At 40.3% G+C, this 24,987-nt stretch overlaps 1 protein-coding gene across 1 annotated transcript in view; it reads left to right on the top strand.

Moving 5' to 3' along the window:
• Window positions 1-24,987, top strand: part of nbeab (neurobeachin b) — a 179,335-nt gene that overhangs the window by 40,889 nt on the left and 113,459 nt on the right. Inside the window, exons 3-15 of the mRNA XM_063906394.1 lie at window positions 165-265; window positions 500-595; window positions 1,619-1,740; window positions 3,657-3,783; window positions 5,215-5,334; window positions 6,989-7,135; window positions 12,862-13,059; window positions 13,179-13,312; window positions 15,080-15,188; window positions 17,290-17,442; window positions 18,951-19,119; window positions 23,771-23,850; window positions 24,621-24,683. Coding sequence (XP_063762464.1) covers window positions 165-265; window positions 500-595; window positions 1,619-1,740; window positions 3,657-3,783; window positions 5,215-5,334; window positions 6,989-7,135; window positions 12,862-13,059; window positions 13,179-13,312; window positions 15,080-15,188; window positions 17,290-17,442; window positions 18,951-19,119; window positions 23,771-23,850; window positions 24,621-24,683 — 1,619 coding nt within the window. The remainder of the gene's footprint in view (window positions 1-164; window positions 266-499; window positions 596-1,618; window positions 1,741-3,656; window positions 3,784-5,214; window positions 5,335-6,988; window positions 7,136-12,861; window positions 13,060-13,178; window positions 13,313-15,079; window positions 15,189-17,289; window positions 17,443-18,950; window positions 19,120-23,770; window positions 23,851-24,620; window positions 24,684-24,987) is intronic.

Below are 24,987 nucleotides of genomic sequence, written 5' to 3' on the forward strand. Positions count from 1 at the left end.
ATTATCTCAGGAGTTGATGCATATTAATCTGTTTCCCCTGTGAGGACCTCCTGTGCTGTGCGGATGAAATATAATATCTGTAAGATGCAGCTGTATTTGATAATAGTCCTCTCTTTCTACTTTCTCTTTTCTGATGATTCCTGCATGCTTTGTTCTCTATAAAGACTTGCTAGTGGACATGCTGGGAGTGCTGGCCAGCTACAGCATCACAGTGAAGGAACTGAAATTGCTCTTCAGCATGCTACGCGGAGAAGGCAACCTCTGGGTAAGTGATCGCGAGGGACTGAATGTAGGGAGGCAGGCAGAAGTGTGTGTTGGTTTGACACTTGAGTTGCCCCCAGTGAGCCATCACACTGATCTGTTTAGAGCTTGTTCTATAATTGACAAACTGCAGAATGAATGATTTAGGTAATTGACAGTGCGTTTGCTGCGGCCCAAAAAGTCAGAGTGAGAGCCTTCACTTGTTGCTTCTCTCTTCTAATCTTTGCCACCTGTGCAGCCAAAGCATGCAGTCAAAATGCTGTCGGTGCTGAATCAGATGCCCCAGAGACACGGTCCCAATGCCTTCTTCAACTTTCCTGGACGCAGTGCAGCGGTAAGCTTTCACATGTTTTCACTCTACTATCGCTTCTAAAATGACATATGCACTTTTATGGATACCTACACCTCTGTATGGTAAACAACTGATTGATGCGCACAAATTAGCAGAACAAACACTCTCTTATTTGGTGCAGAAATGTTGTAAAAAGTTAATCAAGCTAGGAAAAGTTGTACCTCTGTTATTTGCTGGTCGTCAAAATATTAGGATATGTTTATTACAGCACAGGTTTGTAACCCATTCCTATCGAACATGCCTCATGAACTATTCAATGTTAGGATTTCTTTATAATAAGAAAAGGGTATGAAGTGTTCCTTACCTGTAGATCGAAACAGCTCCACTGAAACTGTAGAGTGTGTATCAAGAAAGCAAATAAATTCAATGTTTGTGGATGGGAAAAATTTTAATAACCAACCCTGTGTAAGAAAGATTGTTAGGTATTGTGACAAAATAAGAGGTATAGTAGAGTACATGTGTGGTGGAAGATGAAGAACCTGCTATGACATTAGCTTGGAGTATATTTACTGATCATTCTTTTTAGCTCTTTTTTCATCGTGTCACATCATGTTGATTAAGTATGTTTATGAGTTATCACAGTCGTTTTATTAGATATCATTTTTCACTGATGGTAAAAAAACAGGTGTCAAACGTCTTGCCCTTAATCGTATACAGCAATATTTATTATTTAAAAAAGGCTGGACACTTGGCATCATAAAATATTCAGCATTAGCAGGAACTTTAATGCGATCAGTTGGCCAGTAACAATGTTGAGGTCACAACATATTTGCAATTGCCTATGTGTCATTAATTACAAAAACAGAACAATGAAACATATGCAGACGTATGCAAATAGTTAATGCATTCAAAGGACGTATAGGTTTTGGATCTGTATTAACACCTTGTTGTTGTGCTCCAACTCAAGTTGAGGTCTCCATAGTGGATGTCCATTTTACTTAGACTTAATTCAAAGGCAGTGCTATTCCTCTCTCATGCATAATCTTCTTGTGTATTCTCTCCCAGGCCATTGCTTTACCTCCTATTGCCAAGTGGCCTTATCAAAATGGGTTTACATTCAATACCTGGTTCAGGATGGATCCCTTGAATAACATCAATGTTGACAAGGACAAACCATATCTCTACTGGTGAGTAAATAAGAACATACATTTGTGCTCCATGTTCCCGGTGTCCTCAATATGCCCCCAGCTCTCTCACCAGGGTGCTGTAAGTCTACATTATAACACCAGAGAGAAGAAAATGACACTTTCCTGTTTTTCATCAATCTAATTGCTTTAGCCGTGTATTAGAAATCACTCTCTCCCTGCAGAGGCCTATAAAGCTACCGGCAGCTTTATTGACAAAGCAATATGCTGTGTGATACTCTGTGACCTACACTGATTTCCCCATCTAAGCAGATTAAGGTTGGAACTTATTTCTCAAGGTTAAACTAGTTTTACAGGCGCTATTTTTCACACACTTATGTAATGGGGTCTGGGAAATAGCCTATTTATTTCCCTCCAGGTAATGTCGATGTATTATAATAGAGAAAGAGGGGAATTAGGTGAGATTATTCCGATTAAAATCCATTGAAGCATGAACGACTGCTGTCGCAGAGGTAGCCTGCTGCAGTGGGAGGCTCTGTGGAGGGATTCATTTAGATTTGAATATCTGCCTTATGAGGCCCACATACTGGCTCTTGCAGGGTATTGTGGGTAATTAGTGCTAAAATCAATAATCCAAAAGTGAAGTGATATTCAACTGCTGTTGTTTCTGTTTATGAGAGCAGCTCAGGGAGGAAATCGCTGAGTACATTGGGGCATATAAAATATTGGTGGAAGGAAATGAAAGAGAATATGGATGATAAAGATGAAAAGGTAGAGTTGGCTGACAAGTAAGACTGTTCATACTAATTGGTGGGGAAAAAACAGTTAGTTCTCTGTACTTGTTGGCTGCCATTGCTTTACCTGCATCACACAGATGGAAGGAAAGCGTCTAATCACCTTGGAAGGACTTCTTCTGTATTTCTCTGATGTGAAACACTAAAAAAATAAAAAGAGGAATTGCCTGAGCTACGTTGTTGGTATTCATGTGACAGCCGTTCCTTACCGACAGAGTCACAAAAAGGATGAGATATGCCAAGCTAATCCTGTTTGTGCATTGCTCTGAGGGCCTCACGGCTCAGTGGCTGGGCATGTAGTACAAAAAAAGGGGATTTTATCTTCAGAAGCGGACCAAGGTTGCTGTTTTTTGTCCTGATGTGTAATCACAAGCAGACTTGTTCAGCGGAGCCTCTTGGCTTGCTCAGCTAGGTGTGGGGCTCTGCGGCTCACTGCATGCACAATATTAAAGCCTGTGCTCTCTTTATCTATCTTGTCAAAGAGGTCTGTTTGTGTTAGATGCTCCCAAAGGATGGAGATGGCATGGGCTTTCAAGATGGCTTTAGACCTAAATACTCTCCAGTTGTAGTGAGTAAATGACAGAAGGGCAAGGATAGGAGGTAATTGCTGAGTGTTTGACTGCGGACATAGTCAGCTCGGACGGTATACAGGGCATCTTCATAGTGCTGATTTGACATATCTTTTATCTGGGGAGTCAAGAAGATCAAAGTAGAGCAATAAGATGCTGGGAGCAGCACTGAAGTGTAATCATCAACTAAGTGTTTTTTTTGTGTCTTCATCTCTGTAGTTGTCACCATGCCAGCGCAGTTTGCAGTAGCTGCAGTCTCACCTCGAGCATTTTCATGTTCGAGCTGGTTAAGCGTAATATCATAATTCTCATAAGTATCGTAACAATTACCTGTCAATTACTCCTGCAAATTGTTTTGTGTCTGCCTAGCGCAAGGCATTCAGATATTACGTTGGCCCATATCTTATTATGCAGAAAGAAGCCTCTAGTTTCCTACAGTTATTGGTTTGTATGAGAGCACAGTATTGTTGGTGAGGAAATGTCCAGAGATAGAAGTAAAGTCACAAAAATGCAGAATGCCTTTTAAACTCTAATACATAAATTGCATTCGCAGCTCTTAATGTTTACTCTAACTGAGCATGTTTCTCTTTGACAGCTTTCGGACCAGCAAGGGCATCGGGTACTCTGCACATTTTGTTGGGAACTGCTTGATCGTCACATCACTGAAGTCGAAAGGAAAAGGCTTCCAGCATTGTGTGAAGTATGACTTTCAGCCCAGGAAGGTAAGAGCAGCTTTAACCATTTCAGCTGCTTTACAACATATCCTTATGTTATTTGGACTTAACCCTTTTCTATCGAAGCAGCCGTACTCCAAAACATGGGTAGTAGCGACTTAGAGTATATGCAAGCCACATCTGAACCGGAATTGCATTTTAGCAACCACCAAATAAAGTGAAGCTCACATGATGTTGGCCTGCACTGAGAGGAAAGTAATTAAGGCCTCAAAATGATTTGGAAAAACAAGAAATTACCCACCTGATTTGAAACACTCTACGTTTTTGGCTACACGTACCGCTGACTCTTTGCCCACCACCTGTTCTTTTATGTGAATTACAAAGTTGTATGTCAACACATATACCTGAAGCGTTTACGGCCCCCAGAGGAGTCTTCCAGGTTTAATTGGATGTAAATGTAGATGAGAAAATGAAACCTAATTTAGCATGAAATGTTAGTGTAGCGTAGCTGTCCCTGCAGAGAAGGATAACCGACTCAAACAATTAGAGCCTTGACATAACACCTGGGAACAAGCATTCATCCCACCGCTACTACCTCCCAACGCCTATCGTTTTGTAGAAGCTCTTGGAAGATAAAACATGTTGAATTAAGTTTTTAATTGATTTTTGGGCTGAGACATCTGCGGATAAGTGCCGTTTTAAATGATCTGTGTGCAGCTTGCTCTCCTCCCCTCAGCCATGAATCCTCTTTTAAGTGTCCCTACCTTTGTGTGTAGATGGCTGTAATTCTATTAGTCTGCCCACTGCGCCCTTCCTGGGTCAAACTAATAAGCAGTGGCCTCACAGTCACAGAGGAGACGGACAATCTATTGCCTTCTGCTGTGAGTGGTTGGCCTATATAACCCGGTCAGTGCTCACAATGAATGTTTGAGGCTGTTCTCTGGTGACAGATTGCATCCATATATCGCTCCAGAGTTGTGACCAGGCACGTTTTGCCCAGTAATGAGAGATAAATCAAATGAATGAAGATTTATCATTTGAATTAAAAGAAAGTTGAGAGATGAAACACTGAACGCTGTGACCACCGGAAGAGGCTTTCAGTCTTTTATGAAATATGAAACTACAAGTCAATTCATGTTTCCCTCTCCTGACATAAGGCTGTTTAAAGTGAATGTCTCTTTCTTTGTTTGCACCTATTTGACATGAGATCTTATGAAGTCACCTCTCCTTTCTGTAGACTTCACCTGACTCAATGAGCTATAGTTAGTGTTTCATCTCGTATTTTGCAGAGTGACAAATGAGTTGTCTTGCTTCCTCTTACCCTTTTCTCTGATCTATTATTCACAATGTTCCACTGCGGTTTTGAAAACATTAGATAGCAAACCTCACGGCCATGGCTCTGTAGTTATTCAAAGTTGAATCAGAATTTCACGGTTCTGTTATTAAAACGTTTCAATCCGACCCTCTTTTTCCCCTCAGTGGTACATGATCAGTATAGTTCACATCTACAGCCGCTGGAGGAACAGTGAAATCAGATGCTATGTCAATGGACAGCTCGTTTCTTATGGAGACATGGCATGGCACGTCAACACGAATGATGTAAGCACTCTTCTTTTACTCCTCCACACTACTGTCTGATGTTCCACTGTTTTTGATGATTTTTGGCACCGGACCTCAGCAGCGACGTCTCGCATGGATAAAAACTGACATACATACATCTTCAATAGAGCTCATTCAAAAAAATGAGTTTTACCCCAGCAACATGGATTTCTCTGATATACGACGACATTTCGCTCTTGATCTGAATAACCATTTCTCACAGAGTTGCACTGGAGTAGAGAGTTGAAGGTGGAATATTAAACAGATGTATTTATGTTGAGTGAAAATGGAATCTGAGCAGTGTAAATACCATCAGACTGAAGCATTGTGGTTTGAAAGAAATTATATATTTTTATATGCATTTGCATGTCCAAGCAAATAATAAAAGCTGTTGTCACACACAGCTATTTACAGAAATAAAAAGCAACTTGCACTTTTATGTATTTCTATGTAAGGTGTGCGCAAATGAAAGGTCAAAGCATACAGTAGGTGGGGTTCATAAAATATTCTTGTTAGCTTGTGGAGGATAGGTTTTTTTTGGACAGCTTTTCCACACCTGAATGAAAAGTGAGCATAATTCTGATGAGGGGGATACTTTCTAGTGATTGGTGCAGAAACAGATGCATCACAAAGACACGAGCAAACACAGCAAGAGATTACTCTATTCAACCAAATGAAGGACATGTAAACATGTGTCTAATGAGGTGGCATACATAATCACATCCCAACATCAAATGACCAAGTAAGGAAATAATATGCACCCTGGCATCTTAACATTTCTCTTGATCTGGATTATTTAAATAAACATGCCACTGAGAGTAGGGTCGCATAACTTTTCCTCTCAGAAAATATTGTAAACCAACATTTAGAATGTTGTTACCTGCAGTGGGACTATAATAACACCCTGAAAAAAGCCTTTTACATCTATATCATTTGTATTTCTCCTTGTCTATTGTCTCTGTTGTAGTGTGGCTTTGATATTAAAACACAAATATTCCCATTTTTAGTTATTTTTTTCTATTATAGCATTATCATTTGCTTCCTGCTTAGATTATTGCCATTCTTCTGCTTTGCCATCCTTTGAAGTAGGACAAAAGCTTTGTCTTGGTGACTGATTATTGAGCATAATTTTGTGTGGTTTAAAGAAGTGTTATGTATCACTTAACACCTAAATCAGATAAGATGGGCTTTTCCAAAATTGGCCACGAGCCTGATGTGATTTTTGAATTCTCCTTAAACAGATATAACGTTTCTATGCCCCTCAGTCCCACTCTTATAGGCCTTGGTACTGTCTGGTTCAGCATGTGTTAATTAGCTGCTGCTGTTGTAAGTTATCCTTTGATTTGATCTTGATTACAATCACAGCACATATTCACTCTTTCATGCAGGTTATATTGAGGTTTCCTATGTTTGTGAATCAGAGACATTGTTTTCCTTTTTCCGGTAGGGAAGTGTCTAGGTTGACACTGAAACAACACAGATGCTGATGTTATGTTGGATAAAGGATACTGAAAATATAATTACTTGGGGAATATATATCCATTTTGCATAATTAAATGTTCTTCATTCCTCATTCCCTGAATTTAGATTTATTTTCCTTTCAGTCCTAAAGTATAAAATGATAAAGCCTTTTTTTTCTGTGTCCCTCTTTCAGAGTTACGATAAGTGCTTCCTCGGGTCCTCAGAGACAGCCGACGCTAACAGAGTATTCTGCGGGCAGCTAGGAGCCGTCTACGTGTTCAGTGAAGCCCTCAATCCAGCACAGATCTTTGCAATTCATCAGCTAGGATCAGGCTATAAGGTATGCACTTGAGGGTGACTGAGTTAGATTCCATGTAAGCAGTCTGCATCATCTATCAATCTGTGAAATCAATGCCGATTGCTGCCCCCCCCCCCATGTTACTTTCCCCTTGTGTCTGTGTCCTGGGAGCAATGACTTTCCTCCTAGATAAACACTGCATAAATTACGTGGTTTTGGAAAAATAACAATACACCGAGGAGAGCTGCAGACCATCTGAGGGGATAGTCCCGAGCCGACTTATATCAGCTGCTGCAGGTGCTGCACTCCCACGCTTCTTGACAAAGGGGCAAAAGATTGTGAATACAGAAAGATGCTGACCTACCCAGAGGGGGATTTAGCTGGGACATGGTGGAATAAATATTTGGTTAGCACATTTTCCTTATTTGAATAGTATTTATTTTATTAACTCATCTTGAAAGAGATACGGAGTGTGCCCTCAGCTTATTCTTAGTTTCAGAGTCTGCTCCCTATCACTCTGACTGCCACACTTCCTAATGCTCACAAACTGCTGCCGCTGTTTCTTCACAGTGTTAAGCTCTCCACTCGGTCTCAAATGGAAGAATGACATGGACTGCCAAATCAGCTTTAAACACAGGATGTATCTCAGTTTACATTATCTAAAATGTTATTTGGCACCCGTTGGGTTTAAGCTCTTAGCTGCAGCCGCACTGGTACCTGAACATTTAAATGTATATATTTAACCTTGTTCACATATCTGTACATGTGAACATTCACCTGATCAGAGTTTAACATATTCCTTTTTTTTCTATTCTAATACATGTTTATTCTTGTATATATTTATTTTTTATTCTTAATATCCCTGTGTATATTCTCATGTATACTACTTTTGTTTCTCTCTTATTCTGTTGCTGCTATAATTTATGAAATGCTGTTTTCATTCAGGTCAATGAATGCTTTGATCTTCCCAGTTGGACTCATTGTTTGGTCTTTTTGCTAATGGCAGCTGACTTGCCGTTTACCTCGCTAATTGTGGTTCCAGACCTTGTATTAGAGAGGTAACACATCCCCCAAATTTCTGAAAATAATGAAGAGCTGACCCGGCGAGACAATTACCCTCAATTGATGAGGCTGTGAATAAGCTTGGTAATGGTGAGGAAGATAGAGCCAGCCAGGTGAGTTGGGGAGAAAAGGTCAGAGAGTTGTCAGGTCACTGATTGGTTTGTGGTAATGGGAGTGCTGTCCAAGGGATGAGACGCTTGTCTGTTTTAATTGAGAACATCAGGCAGAGTCAGAGTGCAGCAGATCACAGCATGCATTGCTACGGTATGTATATTGGGAGTTTCCTTATATCTGTTTCTACTCTGCTCAAATCCAGAGAAAAAAAAACATCTGAGCTAATGTATGATTTATTTTCTGATCTGTGGTCCTCTCATCCATGTTTGATGTTGGACATGCTTCCCCTTGCTCGCATACTGTGTTGAGTGTAACTGTAACTTTGGCGGTTAGTTGAAATGCAGAGATTATTGCTGCCCAGGGTTACGATTTTCTACCACACTATATGATTTATGTTTTGAAATCTGACAGACCTGTTCGAAGAATCTGATCCCTGGGCTCTTCTCATATTGCTGTATGGAAATTGCACTTTTAACCAAGATGGACTCCTGGTTATTTCATTTGAAGTTTCAACACATTTTGCTCTATATTGCCATTGTTTTTCGACTCACTTGACATATCCACACATTTGGTGATAACATTAAGAGACGGGTCGGTTCTACAGATACCAACAGAAACATATTGGACTGTCATTCATCACTACTGTTTTAGCAGAGTTCATAAGATTTGGGGAAAGTCAAGGAGATTGTGGGCTGAGAGTCATACAAAGGAATTGCCTAACAACATAGTTAAAAGTGTATACTGGCATATATTCTTATAAAAATGTTTTTACTTTGGTTAATTTCTTCTTTTTCCAGGTCTGGGTAATATCATGGTCTGTAAAGCAAAATATAAGTCAGTAAATTGACAAGTCAAGACAATTAGGCCAATTACTTTATGTGCTCTTTTCAAATAATGCATTGAGGCTTTTATCTGAATGACCGTCTATCATCACTACCATATGCGTTCTACATGAGTCAGATTAGCCCATTGAATTTGTGCCAGCACGGCTCTGCAGTTAGCACCGCAGATTGCTGTAGATGAGACTGAGCAGCTGCACAGTCCCGGTCCTCCCCTGTCACGGAAGACAAATGTTATCTCTGAGAAGAGGCCATCCAATAATACAATATTGACGTTGAACATTAGATGACAGTCTCACAGCCTTTGGAGATAGCATTCAGGCCAACACATACCTGCCAATGTAGGGCTATTTGTAGAACATAGGCAAAAGTCAATTGACATCTTCTTAGTCCTTTCCCAATTACAAATGTTTAAATACTACCACACCAAGCTGTTTGTTGTTTTCATTTGCATCAACATTCACATGTCATATATCATTGTATACAAGAGTGAGACTTCTTTTTTTTTACTTAAGTAATAAGTCATGAGAAAAATATCAAAGCTTTTCAAAATGTCTTTGTCATGCAATGATACATTTCCCTGGATCTGCTGATCACTTCTTCTTGGTGGATACACTTTAAACATTGAGTTAATACTGAGGACACTTTGTATCTGTTTTACATGTAGTGAATTCATTGGGAAAGATGTAATTGTTCAGTCTTTAGTCTTTCTATGATGGCTGGAGCATGGGAGCTTGGGAGCTTGGGAGCATGGGAGCGTGTGCCTGTTTCTCTTATGTAGTTGTGGAGATTCCCCTGGTCCACAACAGCCTTTGGCACTGGGAAAGAAAGAGGACAGCTCTGCCTAAATGATTGTTTATGACTGGCAGACTTGTGAAAAGATACTGTAAAACTACAGGTTTGTTACTGTTGCCACGAAGCATGAGATAATTATGTTCACACTGCAGCAGGGCTCCCACTAAGGTCCAGGGCACTGGAACTTGTTATTTCTTGTCTGTTGAGTTTCATGAGTAGGACCTTTTGAAGGATGTTAGAGACTACTTGATGAGATGCATGCTGCTGTGTGGACTTGATCATTGCAGATGAACAGAATACTTCTCATTCCTTTATCATAGTCTGACTGGAAGAAAATACGTCATTAAATGTGGCTCAACTCTCGCTGTTCCTGTACAATTCCCGATAGAAAAATGCTGCCAGGCTGCAGATATAGGGACAGTAAATGTACATGGATTTTGACATACATCGATTTGGAAAACGGATTAACTTGCCCAAAGTCAAATCTGAAACCCAGATGATTAGGTTCTAGGATCAGAAAACGTAACATATTAAGATTTAAAACTATTTCAAAACAAGCTGATTTAAATGTGCAATATTTCAATCTGATATACACAGGTCACTATTAAGAATAATGTGAAGCACTTCATGTTTTATGTTTAAGTTCGCCACCTACTTAAATGTTTATAGGCCCTCAGAATAGATTTCACAACGATTGTACAACTCAGTACAACGAGTCAGCTTGTCTTTTGTTCCATTTACTCTCCTACTGAAAACAAACAGCCCAGATTTAGATGCTTTTTAAGCATCTGCATGAACCCAGTTTGCTTGTGTTGCATAACATACTGTATTTATCTACAGTCCCTTTCGGACCAGATGGTTGTTTCCTCACTGTTACTTCAGCTTCTGTCTCTTGTTATTTTATCACCATCCACTTGCTGTTCATGAGTCAGAGAGGGATGAAAAAAAAAAAAAAAAAGTCTCTCATTCATTAATAATTCAACCTGCCTGATTAGAGGACTTAATTTCCTTATTAAGCATGTTCGCTTCACTTAATTGATTGAGTAAATTAAGACCTGGGTGTTATTGATCAGCTGTTTGTTATATCTGCAATAATGAATGAAATACTGAGCCACTGACTAATGGAACTCCCAGTTCTTTTAAGTCATTTAATGGCTTCATATGCATGTTAAGAATACACAATGTTTAAGTTACCACTGTAGGCATGTGTTACTGTCCTTAAGATTTGGAGATTTTTGCTACACTCATTTGTAGTGGGAAAATAATAAGAAAAAAGAGTTCTCAACTGAAAAAAAATGACCTGAAAACCTTATCAAGTTAGAACAACAACTTGAAACATATCAATGTGTTGATGCTATTGGTTTTATAAATGCATCTCTGCTTTGTAGACGATCAAGTTGGCTTTTTTTTTTGCTTTTTTCTCTCTGGTATGAGGCAGGTGAGCCACAATTCAATAAAACAATCTGACAAATGAATAGAATTGTGAAGTCAGCAGGTGTTTGCACAATGTTTTCACTCGCAGTCTGATTACTTTCAATGTAAGGGGACACACTAAATTACAGACTGCTTGTTTTAATTTGCAGGTTTTTTCAGCCACACTTAATCATCTTTTCTCCTATGTGCACCTATTCTATTAGTACAAAGTAACTGAACAGTACAAACAAGGGAAGATAGAAAGGAATATAATACCAACACATAATTCATCTTACTGTGTGCTAGGCAAGAGACTGCAGGCATAGCACACTCAAGAGGACTCAGCAGTGACTGTGTTTGGTTCGGAATTGCTTTAGTACAAGCTTGAGTAAATGGCTGGGTTACATTAGATGCAGTTAAACAATCCCCTCTGGTATTAAAGAAACTTTCATCAGTCCCTGTTCCTTTTCATCATTAGGTTCTGCTGTACAACTACAGACTACCATCCACTAGCCACAGAGATAAAAAGTGAAACAAAATTAAACCAACCAACAAAAGATTTGCAACTTGTACTTTCATATCATAACAATAAACTTGTATATGTCCCCCGTGAAATACAAAGATAAAATCAAATTAAAATCTGTGCTGTGCAAAATAAAATGTGTTTATTATTATATTTTATGCCTTTTTTTATTGGAAACAGAATTACGGCCCGTTTCCTTCTTTCTTTCACCTTTTAGTGAAGCTTTTATTAGACAAGGTAACTTCATACTGATAAATGATCTACCTGCCCTGACAAGTTGTGCTTGTTGTTAATAAAAACGGTTTCCATAAAAGCCAAAGCACAATTGCTTTGTGGTGTCATACAGCATTACAGAATGATAAAGATGAATAAGATAGATCAACTGAATTACTTTTAAAGGGTCCTATTATGCTCATATTCTGATTCATATTTGTAATGTTTACCTCTACTGTGACACGTTTTCATGCTTTAATGTTCAAAAGGTCTTTATCTTTGTCATACTGCCTGTGCTGCAGCTCCTCTTTTCACCCTCGGTCTGAAACCAGGTTGGTTAGCTGGACGGCTCTGTTGTCAATTCTCAACCACTTAGTCATATCTTACCTTCTAGCCTATCACGTGCAATGTGTCGGAGGGCTAGCCAATAGAAGCATGAGTGATACTTAGTGATATCACCATGTTACTGAAGTAAACAAAGGAGTCCATTTAAGGCGTTTAAGGAAAGGAACTTTGGGATGTTAGCTTTTGCCGACCATTTACCTGCTCAAAAACCAATATGACACACCACATAAAGGGAAAACCTCAGTAGCATAATAGGGCCACTTTAATTCTCTCTGCCAAGAAATAAATCCTGCCCAAAAAACACATCTTGTCATTTTTCATTCTTGAATGGATATTTTTTTTATGAAGTTCTAATTAAAAGATAACAACAAAGACACCCTGATGGGGTGAAGTGTACTTCATCTCTCTCTCCATGTATCTCCTTATCTTTTCTCAACTATTTTCCTCTCTCTCTATGTTTCCAGAGCACGTTTAAGTTTAAGTCGGAGAGCGACATTCACTTAGCAGAGCATCACAAGCAGGTGTTGTATGACGGTAAGCTGGCCAGCTCCATCGCCTTCACCTATAACGCCAAGGCCACTGACGCCCAGCTCTGCCTACAGTCCTCGCCTAAGGAAAATCCCTCCATCTTTGTGCACTCACCACACGCTCTTATGCTACAGGTCAGTTGCTTTGCTCAAAGCCGATTCTTAACTCTGTGTCACCCTCATATATATGAATACATTTCTGAGGCACTCCTTTCAAAATGTCATCATAAAGGTTGATGTTATTATCCTCGCAGGATGTAAAAGCCACGGGGACTCACTCCATCCACAGTGCCATCCATTCCATCGGTGGGATACAGGTGCTCTTCCCGCTCTTCGCTCAGCTGGACTACCATCAGCTGAATGACAGCCAGGTGGAGCCCACTGTATGGTAAGAAGCAGACATGTTGTTACAGCACAAAGATATCCCACTTTTTGTACATCTCAATGTATTAGATTCATGGAATTGCAAAAGACAAAAGGTCAGTAAGGAGTTATTGTACATTTTGATCCTTTTAGTGTTCTTTACGAGGCTATAATTTGACCGATGGGGAGAAACACTAAGAAGAGAAGACTAAAGTAATATTTATGATGTTTTCAATTTGTCCAAGGGGTACACTTTTTTAAAATATCTATATTATAAGCCTATATGGAATACGCAATACGTTTCTCCTAATTGGTATGTCATAGACTTGTTGTGTTATGATTACAGGCAGAAAAATCACAACGCCGAAATAAAAAAGAAATATAACAAGAGTAGGTTTCTGTATTACAAGCACTTATTTCTTAATTATACTGTATACATTTCTTTTTTCTGTATATTGGTACATAATAATGTATCCAAAATAATCCACTGCCCGCTCATAAAACCAGCCTTGGTCAAGCTGTAGTCCAGTTTTTATTATTATCTCTCCTCTCTGGTTTGGACTCCTCTCATCCCTGTCATCCTGAGCTGGTCAGTCCAAAGCTTCCCCACTGTGCCCTTTATGGAGTCTGAGCTTTGCTCTAATCCGTGTTAGTTTGAGGACAGCAGTAGCAGATAGATGCGGGTGTGGCCACACAGCAGCTCAACCCCCTGATGCCCAAAGCCCCCGCCTCTGTAGTTTCCTCTCCTCCCTCATATCTGTCCCTGTTTCTCTATCGCTAGCTTGTCAAGGGTCTTTTCCTCTCAGTGTGTCATTCTCTGCAATACCTGCTTCGTCCTTGTCTTGGCTTTTGGATTGAGTCATTCTGAAGCCTGTTCATCTGAGGAGTTCAAAGCCTCTGCAAACAACAACTAACACAATTAACTCTCTATAATGCCAGTCAGTGGCTGTTCTCAACAGCATCCCAAAATAGTGATCAACAATTTTTTCGTTTTGATCTGAGCATCTCATGTTACTCCAATTATGCCAATTCCAAAGCAGCACTTTTGCTACTGTTCTGCCAAATTGGAGTGGCAGTGAAGTACCGGAGGCTAAACCAATTGCACACAGAGATCACGGTCACAATGTTTTGTCCACAGCTCAGTTATTGATAAGTTGGAGCAACAAGCAAGAAAGGAGCAAATGCAAACGTACAAGGTAGAAAACAAACACAGAGCAGAGCGAAGTTCACACTTAATGTACGAGTTTGTATGCATGTACTGTTTGTGCAGTATCTATGGACAAGCCGGCACATGAGTGATTGTGTCCTTGTGATTGTTGCGCTAGAGCGGAGGCCACTGGAGGATGTGGGGGAAAGCCGATTAAAAAGTGTCACTGAGCACCACTGTCACTCAGCCAGAGGCTTCAAGTGAAAAGCCCTCCAACAAAGAAAAGAAAAAAACATCTTCAGAGAACTGACTTGCCCCCATGAACCCTCACCTAACACAAATGCACACAAACACACACACACACACACCCTGGTACCAGTCATCCCCCCAGATCACTCTCCCTAGAGAGATCCTCAGTGCACCCAGTCTTTCTTCTCTTTCTTCTTCAAGAAGGATGAAAGTGTTGGGCTGGGGTTCCCAGCTGATTGCTGACATCATCAGAAATGACCTTGTTTGTCCTACCTCTGCCACACTGAGTCCTCATGCTGCTGCTGTTTATAGAATCACTCCATCAGCACCTAATAGCTGTGTGGATAAATGCATGTTGTGTTCCTGTTTGACATGTTGTGTCTTCCTGTTTTGCAGCGCCACTCTCCTGGCCTTTCTGGTTGAGCTGCTCAAGAGCTCTGTGGCCATGCAGGAGCAGATGCTGGGAGGGAAGGGCTTCTTGGTGATTGGATACCTGCTAGAGAAGGTGCGGCAGAGCCTCCATTACATATTGGAAATATCTCCTAACCTCAGTGACACATCAATTTATAATAACTTGCCATTTCCATATTATCCCCACATCTATATAATATGCTCATCACAGCATGTTATGTCTCACTTGGAACTGTGATTTGAAGTTTACTGTGATGTTTTTTTTTTTACTAACAAGCCCATCTGCTTTTGAAACCTCTTTTAACTTCCCCACTATCAAGGTGCACTGTATCGTGTCTGCACTCTCCAAGGCCTGTCAACAGTCTGGTCTCCCATCGCCTGTAGCAGGGTCCTGAATGTGTCTTTGAACTAAAAAGAGCAAGAGGAATAACTACCTATTCTCTCCTTTCTCTCTTACCGCATCAATCTTTATTTACCCATTTTGTGATGCAGATCTAGCAGCTTGCAGGCCTCCCCAGAGTGTGGTCTCTTTCAGAGCTCTGAGAAATGACTCCACTTTGTCACTCAGTGACTTGCCTGCCTGCTGGCTTCAGCTGCTGTTAACTAACAGCCAGACAGTCGGCATCTGAGAGCTGCGCTTTTTATTTTTTTGCATCCTTCCCGCTGCCAGGTTTCAGGCTTCCACATATCGTACCATCTGTTCGTGATCTGTTTATGCCACACCTACCCTTCCCCCTTTGCCTTAATTTTCCTTCACTTCTGCCCTCACCAAGTCCCCAACTGGGCAGAGAACAGGTTTCAGGAAGGTGTGGTTACACTAAATACGTAAAGTGACATTCTCTGCAAGTTGCTGCAATGTTTCTACAACTTGTCCTAATTTAATGTTTCAACCTTGTTTTGAGGTTTAGTGACAAATGAACTAAATAGACCAACGTGTCAGTTATTCCAACCTGCTATCTTGCTGCAACAGAACATTAGAATAAACGACAAAATCTAGTAATCCTTTAAATGAGTCGACACAGACGGAAATTGACAAAACTTTCGAATGACAAAAAAGGATTGAGAGTCTTCAAAGGCATAGTTAAGATAAGACTTGAGCATATGCATAATATAGCCCTTCAATAAAATAAAGCATACACTCTATTTCCAATACACCTGTTAGTGTAGTAGTAGTAAGTTATGAAAACAGGTTTTTGTCCATATCACTCTATTTTATTTGATGAAATGTTCACTACTTAATACCTTAAAACGTACTTTAAAGGTCCCCAATCAAGCTATTTTTGAACAATATATTGTAGGGCCATATCTATACAAAACATGTCTGAAGTGTTTTGCTCAAAATACCAAACAGATCACCCATTGTAGCATGCCTCAGCCCCCTCTATTTCAGCCCTGTTCCTGAAGTGCTGACTCTGACTGTAGCTTTACATTTCTGAGCTGAAGCTGGCCACGCCCTTTTGCAGCGCCATGCAGCTCTCTCTCCTCTGTGAAAGTTTTCTAAGAGGTGACACTGATACACGTCGCTCATTGTTCCTGGTACAGCACATAGTTTGACATGTTCTTTATATGTGTTGACCGCTAGATAAACGCCATTATATGTATTATACAACTACTATTATACAATGTTCCTCCTGCAGACATCCCTGCAGAGGTCCCAGTTCACCTCCTAGGCCCTGCTGTGGTGCCCTTGATAAGGCACCAGGACACCTCCAATCCCCCCTCCCCATTGCTCCCCGGGCGCTGCACAATAGCTGCCCACTGCCCCTAGTACTAGGATGGGTTAAATGCAGAGGACCAATTTCACTGTGTGCGCTCTGCTGTGTGCATGTATGTGACTAATAAAGAGGGTTTCATCCTCTGATTCTATCCTGCTGAATACAAAGACACCCAGAGGTGCTGCGGAGGGGATTCAGCACGCGACTGTATATTGGGGATGATAGGTTGGGAATTGTCAAATGGGTGGGACGTTGCCGTGAGTTCAATGTAAAGCCAGCCCACATTTTCCTTATCACGTCATAAGGAAAGCAAATCTGGATCAGCTCGTTTGTACACCGTTTTTAGAGAAGTGGGTAAGGAGAAAAAGAGAGAGGTTTGTATTTTTTCAGTCAGAATTATAAAGATAAATACATGGTTAAAGCAGAATAGGATATGAAATATTATTATTTTTTAACATGACTTTGTGCTTCTTCTTACAGTCATCACGTGTACACATCACCAGGGCTGTATTAGAGCAATTCCTCTCCTTTGCAAAATATCTGGACAGTCTGACACACGGGGCCCCCCTGCTGAAGCAGCTGTGTGACCACATCCTGTTCAATGCAGCCATCTGGATCTACACCCCTGCCAAGGTGAGGGAATCCAGTCCCTGAAGGGATGAGTGTTCTGAGCCTGAGAGCTGAAGTGGAAGCATATCAGAAACGTTCAGCCACAGAAGGCTTCAAAAATCCTTTACATTATCATGCTTCTGTAAATGTTGTTGAAAGTGTTCAGTGTTTGCGAATTTGTATTACACTTCTCAGTTTTCACAATTTCAGTTTTTGAATATGTTTAATAGCACTCGTGTTTTAGGTGGAAATAAACAAAGTAGGGATGAAATACTGTATGTATCAGATTTAAAAAACAACAACAAATATCTACCAATGTTTTTATGATTTTCTTAAACTCAAATTTATGAGCAAAATGAAAATACAAACGCAATGTTTTTAGTTATAACAAGTATTATTAATAATTTGAGGCTGTTTTAACTAACTACAGTTTGGATTTATGGCCCAAATTGACCAAGCCATAGCTGAGCAGTTGAGTTGAGCACATACCCCAGATGTATTCTAACATCTATAAGTCACTGAAAGTCATCACTTGCTTCCACTTGTCTGTCTTCAATCTAACACATTTTTGAAATGCTCAAGAGCCTCCTTCCTTCCTTTTTTTTTTAAAATAATGACCCATGAAAACTGAGATGAGGTATATCAAAGGAGTTGAGTTTGTGTGGCAAATGTATTTGCCTCAAGAATTCTGCCGGTGGGCCGAGCCATGAATAAATAAAAGGAGGAAATATATACAAAAGTGTCTGGAGGCTTGCCTGTAACTTTCCTTCAAAATAGAACGTAGAGAAAGAGAGAGGGAAATGAGAAAAAGCGTGAGATAATGAAATGGGTTAGAACACTTTTAGCTACATCGGCACAGAGAGCTACCCTGGCTCTTCCCCTTAGGACATGCTACAAAGTCCATGTTTCCTCTGTTCCCGTCCTCTAGCTGCACCGGGTATGGAGAGCCAGCTGTGTGAATGGAAGCTTGCAATATATGCATTAATTATGTGCGCTTACTGACCTTGTCCGAGTAGACAAATACAATTTTGTAAGTGCATTTCACTGCTCTGTCCTCATGGAAATCACAAACAGTTGGTGATCAGTTATTTCCAGTGTTTAATTTAAGTAACCTCAAACCACATCACATGATGTAACCACACTGCCCTCTGTCATCATAACTCGTTAATACCATTCCTTGTTAATATCCTATAATTTATGACATAAGGGAGAGAGCCATTGATGCTTTATAGCTGGAAGGACTGAGGGTGGATTAAGGATTCTTGTCAGGTCTGTCGCTAATTAAAGAGGACATGCTAATCATCAATGAACAAAGTGGAGCAGCGACATTAAGAGATATAGGGTCAGTGGCCATCCGTGCCATGAACTTGCAGGGATAATCTGCTCCATGTGCAATCCACCACAATGAATGTCTACATTGTATACGTTATTGGAGATTAGTTATTCATTGCACTTGATAACATGTGTGTGTGGGTGTGTGTGTGTGTGTGTGTGTGTGTGTGTGTGTGTGTGTGTGTTTCCATCCACTCCAGGTACAGCTCTCTTTGTACACATACCTTTCTGCAGAGTTCATTGGCACGGCAACCATCTACAACACCATTCGTCGAGTGGGCACGGTGCTGCAGCTCATGCACACGCTAAAGTATTACCACTGGGCCGTCAACCCTGCCGACAGCAGCGGCATCACACCAAAGGGTCTAGGTGAGTATATTTACCTTTTTGTTTCCCCAGCGTACTTCCAACTACGTTTTTTTTTGTTTAGTTTTGTATAAATAAGCTGTTTCACATTTATCTGAAGGCTCATCCGAGTGAAGCTCAGTGTTTCCGGAAAGGAAATCATTGGAAACCAATCACGATCATTGTGTGCAGTCACAAGCCTGCTATCAAAGTGTCTTCCTGAAATAGCAGCAGCTCCCCCACATTTCAAATGACTCATCTCCACATGGAAGCACATGCCTGACAGCCGTTAAGACGATGGCCATCACAGCAGATGACAGTGAGGAAGACACGCCACATCAATACTGTCATCCCACTGGGGTGCTGGGTGTGGGTGTCAGGCCTCTGAAACTGGGGCCAGTAGTGTGAGTGGTACCCTCTCTCTACAGTATGTCACAAAGCAGGCCATGCTGGAAGCAAAATCGTCCTTGAACTGTCTTATCCTTTTGCTAACCATTATTCTTTTCTAAAACGATCCGTGTTGTTTTATAATGGCGCTGACTGAGATCTCAGTGACTGCCTCACCTCATGAAACCGACTCCTTGATGTGCTGTACAGTCATGTGAGATTCCTTCTAATTGTTTTTCTTTCCTGAATTCCATCAACATTGTTAGTACCAGTAATAATCTTCATCTCAAGCAAACATGACATTTATTAACACTGCAAGATGGAAATACATTCTCACTGGCGGTGTCAGAGTTGGCTGTATTTAAGCCTATTTATAAGCCACATCAAGGCACCTGGCCTAGATTCATGATCTGCTAGGGTTGGGAGTGATCCTAATTGATTTCCCTCTAATAGTGAAAGTGACCTCCAGAGTGAGGTTAGCTGGGATAATATGTGCACACACATCTGAAAGTTGGCTCAGTGTATGGACATTTTTCCCCCTGATTTTAATTTGTTCCTTATCCCATGTACTTACACAGTGCCAGGTCCCTTATCCCTTCTTATGCTGTGCTAGGAAACTTTACAAGACATAATAAGGGATGAAAGCCCAACCTAAATAGAGCTCATGCTCTAGGATGATGAGCTATATTTAGCTATGGGAGGAACTTTTATCATGACTTTATTTCTATTACGTCCCCTTCGTTTGACTCTCCTTGTAGGTTTTATGTGGCTTTCACTGCTGTCAAAATCAATTGGGAGAAGCTTTGTAGCATCAGGCAATGTAGTATAGTTCTGCTTTATATCGGAGCATCAGAAGATCAAATAGTTGTATGACTTCAGAGAGATCAACAGGGGTTATAAGAAACACCAAAAGAAAATGCAGGAATATTAATATAAATAACCTTGTGTCATATGTGGACTTAACACATGCATGATATGTGTAGACGTCTGGGTTGGGTGCTAGACAAAGAAGTGTTTTAGGGTGAAAGACCATGGTGCATTGCAAGACAGCCACAGCTCTGAAGCAGCTTTGAGGACTAACACTATCAAAGTAAGGAGACACAGCCACCAATGAGCTTACTACAACTTTAAGATGGGTACAACAAAGAGTCTAGAGAGACAAATGCAAACACATACAGCTCCGGAAACCATTGTTTGTTGAATTTCAGCACAGTCAAATGTTGTCAGTAGTTTAAGAATACAAAAACAACAAAAGTCCTCAAAGAGATATCTATAAATAATAAAACAAGAGAAAATGATAATGTTGAAGTGGTCTCTTAATTTTTTCCCGCAGCTGTAGTGACCTACACTCACTGTAGTTATGTCGTGGTAAATGATTGACTTTGTATTTGATTTCAAAGACCTCGATATTTAAAAAGCATTTGTAAGAATCACTGCTCAAAAAAATAGTTAATAGCTGATGCAAGAAATATGTTTGTTTACACACAGACTGATTTCGCAGTATTGTGATAACGCTTCATTTAATACACAGACATCTATTTTTCTTCATTTGATTTCAAAGACCTACACATAAACACATATTGTACTCCATTAGCTATGCCCAATATTATCACCCCTTAAAGTAACTTGCGAAGCCTTCCAAAACTATACCTCTCTCAAACACAACTTAAGCTGATTGTCGCTAAAGTCTTGAGATTGTAAAGGCCTGGGAAAATGGAAAGAATTCTTTTCTATATCTTGAAATGTGTGGCCTTCCTTCTGTGGGTCATTTTCAGAGTGGGTCTGGTCCCGGTGATGCAGCCAAGTATAGGCAAGTTTCCTCTCTGTCCTTCTCAACTGACTAACGACCAAACAAATACACATAGAAAGGGGGAGAGAGCCAAGCAGATAATGAAGTGTTCAATTATAGGGAGACGGAGAACACATTTAAAATGGAGCTCCTCCAGCTTCTCACTCTGTTGCTGGAAGTACCTCCTTTTTTTCCCCAGGTCTTAATAGAGAGTGGTATCAAATTAAAGCAATGATTCATCCAGTTATACACAGGAACACTGCAGACAGATGCCTATTGTTCAGCTTCTCCCAGTGCGTAATAAGTATCCACAAGGCAACACATAATGTGTCTCAATCTTTATCACTCTCCCTCTGCCTCTGTCTTTGCCCTGCCTCTGTTTAACTCAATAGTAAGTAATGAGATGGGCTTCAGAGATGTTTGTCACCAAGTTCAATTCAAGATGCATTTCAGGAAAGATTGAGCAGTGACATCAGAGGGATATTCTGATCCAGGAGTGTGAATACTTTTTGTCTACATGCTGATGATTAATCTGTTGTAATGACTGAGTTTACATAAGTCAAGGAATGGTTTGGCTTTGGGATATCCACTGGATCAAATGAAGGTTTGATGGAGCATTAGAAAAGTTGTTGAGAGAAAGATGGAATGCCTGAGCCATTCATTATTTATTTTTCCCTTAATGTTTTCCCTGTTTGTGTCTTAGAAATGTTCAGTCATTGGAGTCCAAAGGTAACATACTCCAAATGCTCACAACAGAGGAGTTTCAGCAGGCAGAGCATATGTTTCAACCTGAGATGAATCCTGGAAACCAATTAAAGCTGCTGTGATTAAAAATACTTGTTGCATTAGAGTATTTTATCAGCCTTTGTTTATTTAAAATCACCCAGGGAGTGAAAACATAATTAATCTCGTTGTCTATTTAAAGGCCTGCGCAAGTATGGAGGACGCATGCTGTTCTGTATGCCATGACTTTATTATCAGTTATAAGCCCAAATAAGATTCCTGCATTAATCACATGAACATCAATTATTTTTCAATAAACTCCTTCACATTGTGCCCTTGGGATGTGGGAAGTAAAGCAATATGGGAGTGAGAAACAAGAGCTGTGCTGAGCCGCCGAGGATAATTGGTTGTGAATAACGTGGGTGCAGTGGCTGCGGTAATAATGTTCTTATCATCCCCTTCCTGTCAGGCTCTGTCCCTGCACTGGGTTTTCCCCTCGCTCTCTATTAATCAGTGTCGGGATGCAGCGGCCCTTGCCATCCTCCTGCAACCTTCGGGGAGACTCTTCATTGATTACGTTGACCGGGTGTTGGGCAAGCAGGATGGTCAGGTGTCTGCTGCCGGGGTATCTGTCATCATGGCCCTGTCCCCATTTCAAATGAACATGTGTCCAGACAAGGTGGAGGTTAGGGTTTATCAGGGCTGAGAGGAGAGGAGAAGCATTGAGAAGAGTGACCAATTTTCCCTGAAAGGCTTTAGCTTCAGTCATTTAATAGCTCTGCAAATGCAAAATATGTTTTTGTCACAGTGTCTATACCTGGCTGGTTGCAAAGGCTGAACAGAAATATTCTGCGTTTTACAGCCAAAATGGAGCCTTTGTGTTACAGAGAGTGCAGCTAATCTGGGGATTCATGTTTTCATTGTTATAAGTGCTAATGTATGCCATATCCTGCATTTTCTGGTGTGTGTTTGACTGAAAAGCTGTCTGTTGTATCTATGTGCCTGTTGCGGCAGCCTATTAGTGTGCTTGCTCAGTGTACCTGCAAACATTTTTTCGTTAAAAATCAGCATATTGAAAAGGATCTGATCATGTCAAAATTTCTTCCAGTGCAAACCACCCCAATACAGCATCAGTAGAAGCAGCTCTGTGATTTGGCATTTAATCAATGCCTTCTGTCATATTCTGTCATTCTTCTGTATTTGCACGACATTCATACACCTGCCGACAGCATTCAGCCCGTCAGTGTTGAATGAACTTCATGACAGGGATGGATTGCACTGTGAGGCTAACTTCTGCAAGCCAAAGTGACCTTAAGTTGGCAGAGGCATTCTGGGTATTTGTAATGAGCTGTTGGCCAAAGTGATGGACAGGTGTGACCTTGGGCTGGCTGCCTGGGCTATATGTTGCTACCTGGGTATGTGGGATAAACACATACTGTAATGATGAATACATGTGGGATGAATCATTTTGAATGTCTTCTGCTGAACTTAAAGCTGAATTTATGTAAAATATATTCTACAAATTGTTGATGTGCACATGTTTCTGTTTACAGAGATACACACATTCAAGGTAAAGCGCATCAGCACCTAGCTAATGATACAGCAAAACATCCTTTGAAGATACAGTATCACTGTGTTGACTGCTTTTTCACAGCTCAAAGGAGAAGAACACACATATTAATGAAAGGAATGTGTCGTAATCAATCATATATATATATATATATATATATATATATACTATATATAAAATGTATTTTTATCTCTTTCCAACTACAGATGGTCCGAGGCCGACCCAGAAAGAAATAGTTTCTCTGCGGGCATTCATGCTTCTTTTCCTCAAGCAACTCATCCTGAAGGTATATCCCACCTGTTTTCATGCCTCACAGCACCTCACACAACTTGATTATGAGCTGCACAGGGAAGATGTGGAGAGAGTCAACCCTCTCTGTTATCCCTAAGACGTTCTGCCGGTCTGCTCCTTAATAAATTCACTGCTATTTCTTTTTTATGTCCTGAGAAAAACTATGTGCTTGGAATAAAACCAGTTGTGCTGAAACATGTAATGACCAAACCTTATTCAGTTTTTGGTAATTTCTGTATCATTTAAGTTATTGGATCAAAATAAGACATCACTTTGAACTCAAATTTGAAAATGTATGACTGGCGTTTTCCTTACTGAATAAGTTGAATTACTAATAATACATTATATTCTAATCAAAGTGCCAGACTACATATTTCACAAAAATGTAGTTTTTCTTAGTGGGGAAAAACTACATTTTCAACAAAACTACATTTTCCCCAGTAAGATCTTTTTCTAAAGTTTTATATTGGACTCTTTAATGTAGTTTAAGTGTAACAGGGTTTTTTAAGGCAGTTGTTAAAGGAATTCATAAATTGGACAGCAAACAGATTTGGTGTCTACATACTGTCACCAAACCAGAGTTCACAAGCAAACAAGTTATCTGGCTTTCAATCTGTTTGGTTGCAGAAAACCAAATCACACACCCACACTAAGCCCTAAAGGCCGAAACACATGTGCTTGTATAATTTCTAGTACCACATTCTTAACTGTACAAAATAGCAAGAAAGGCAGATGATTCAACATTCTGTGTTTTTCTTCTTTCAGGACCGAGGTGTGAAGGAGGATGAGCTGCAGAGCATCCTGAACTATTTGTTAACAATGCATGAGGTACAGGAGTCAATTTGCACCGAGTGAATTCAATTTATCTCAGAGGGCCACTTTACTGCTGCACTAAACCACAAGGTCACATTTTATTTTCAGCAATGTTTTTCTGGGATAATTTTTTTTCCTAGCATTTAAACTATATCAAGATGAATGCTTCATTTTAACCTATTTTCCACAGTGCAATAACCAGCCACAACTCCTTGACTGTTGCAAGGTGTACCACGGGGCATGTGTATTCTAATACTGCAAGACACATGCATTATGTTTTTGCTGCAGTTGCATTTACAGTCTGAGCAAAGAACAAAAA

This window comes from Eleginops maclovinus, chromosome 18 (genome assembly GCF_036324505.1).
Source record: "Eleginops maclovinus isolate JMC-PN-2008 ecotype Puerto Natales chromosome 18, JC_Emac_rtc_rv5, whole genome shotgun sequence".
Taxonomy (NCBI): domain Eukaryota; kingdom Metazoa; phylum Chordata; class Actinopteri; order Perciformes; family Eleginopidae; genus Eleginops; species Eleginops maclovinus.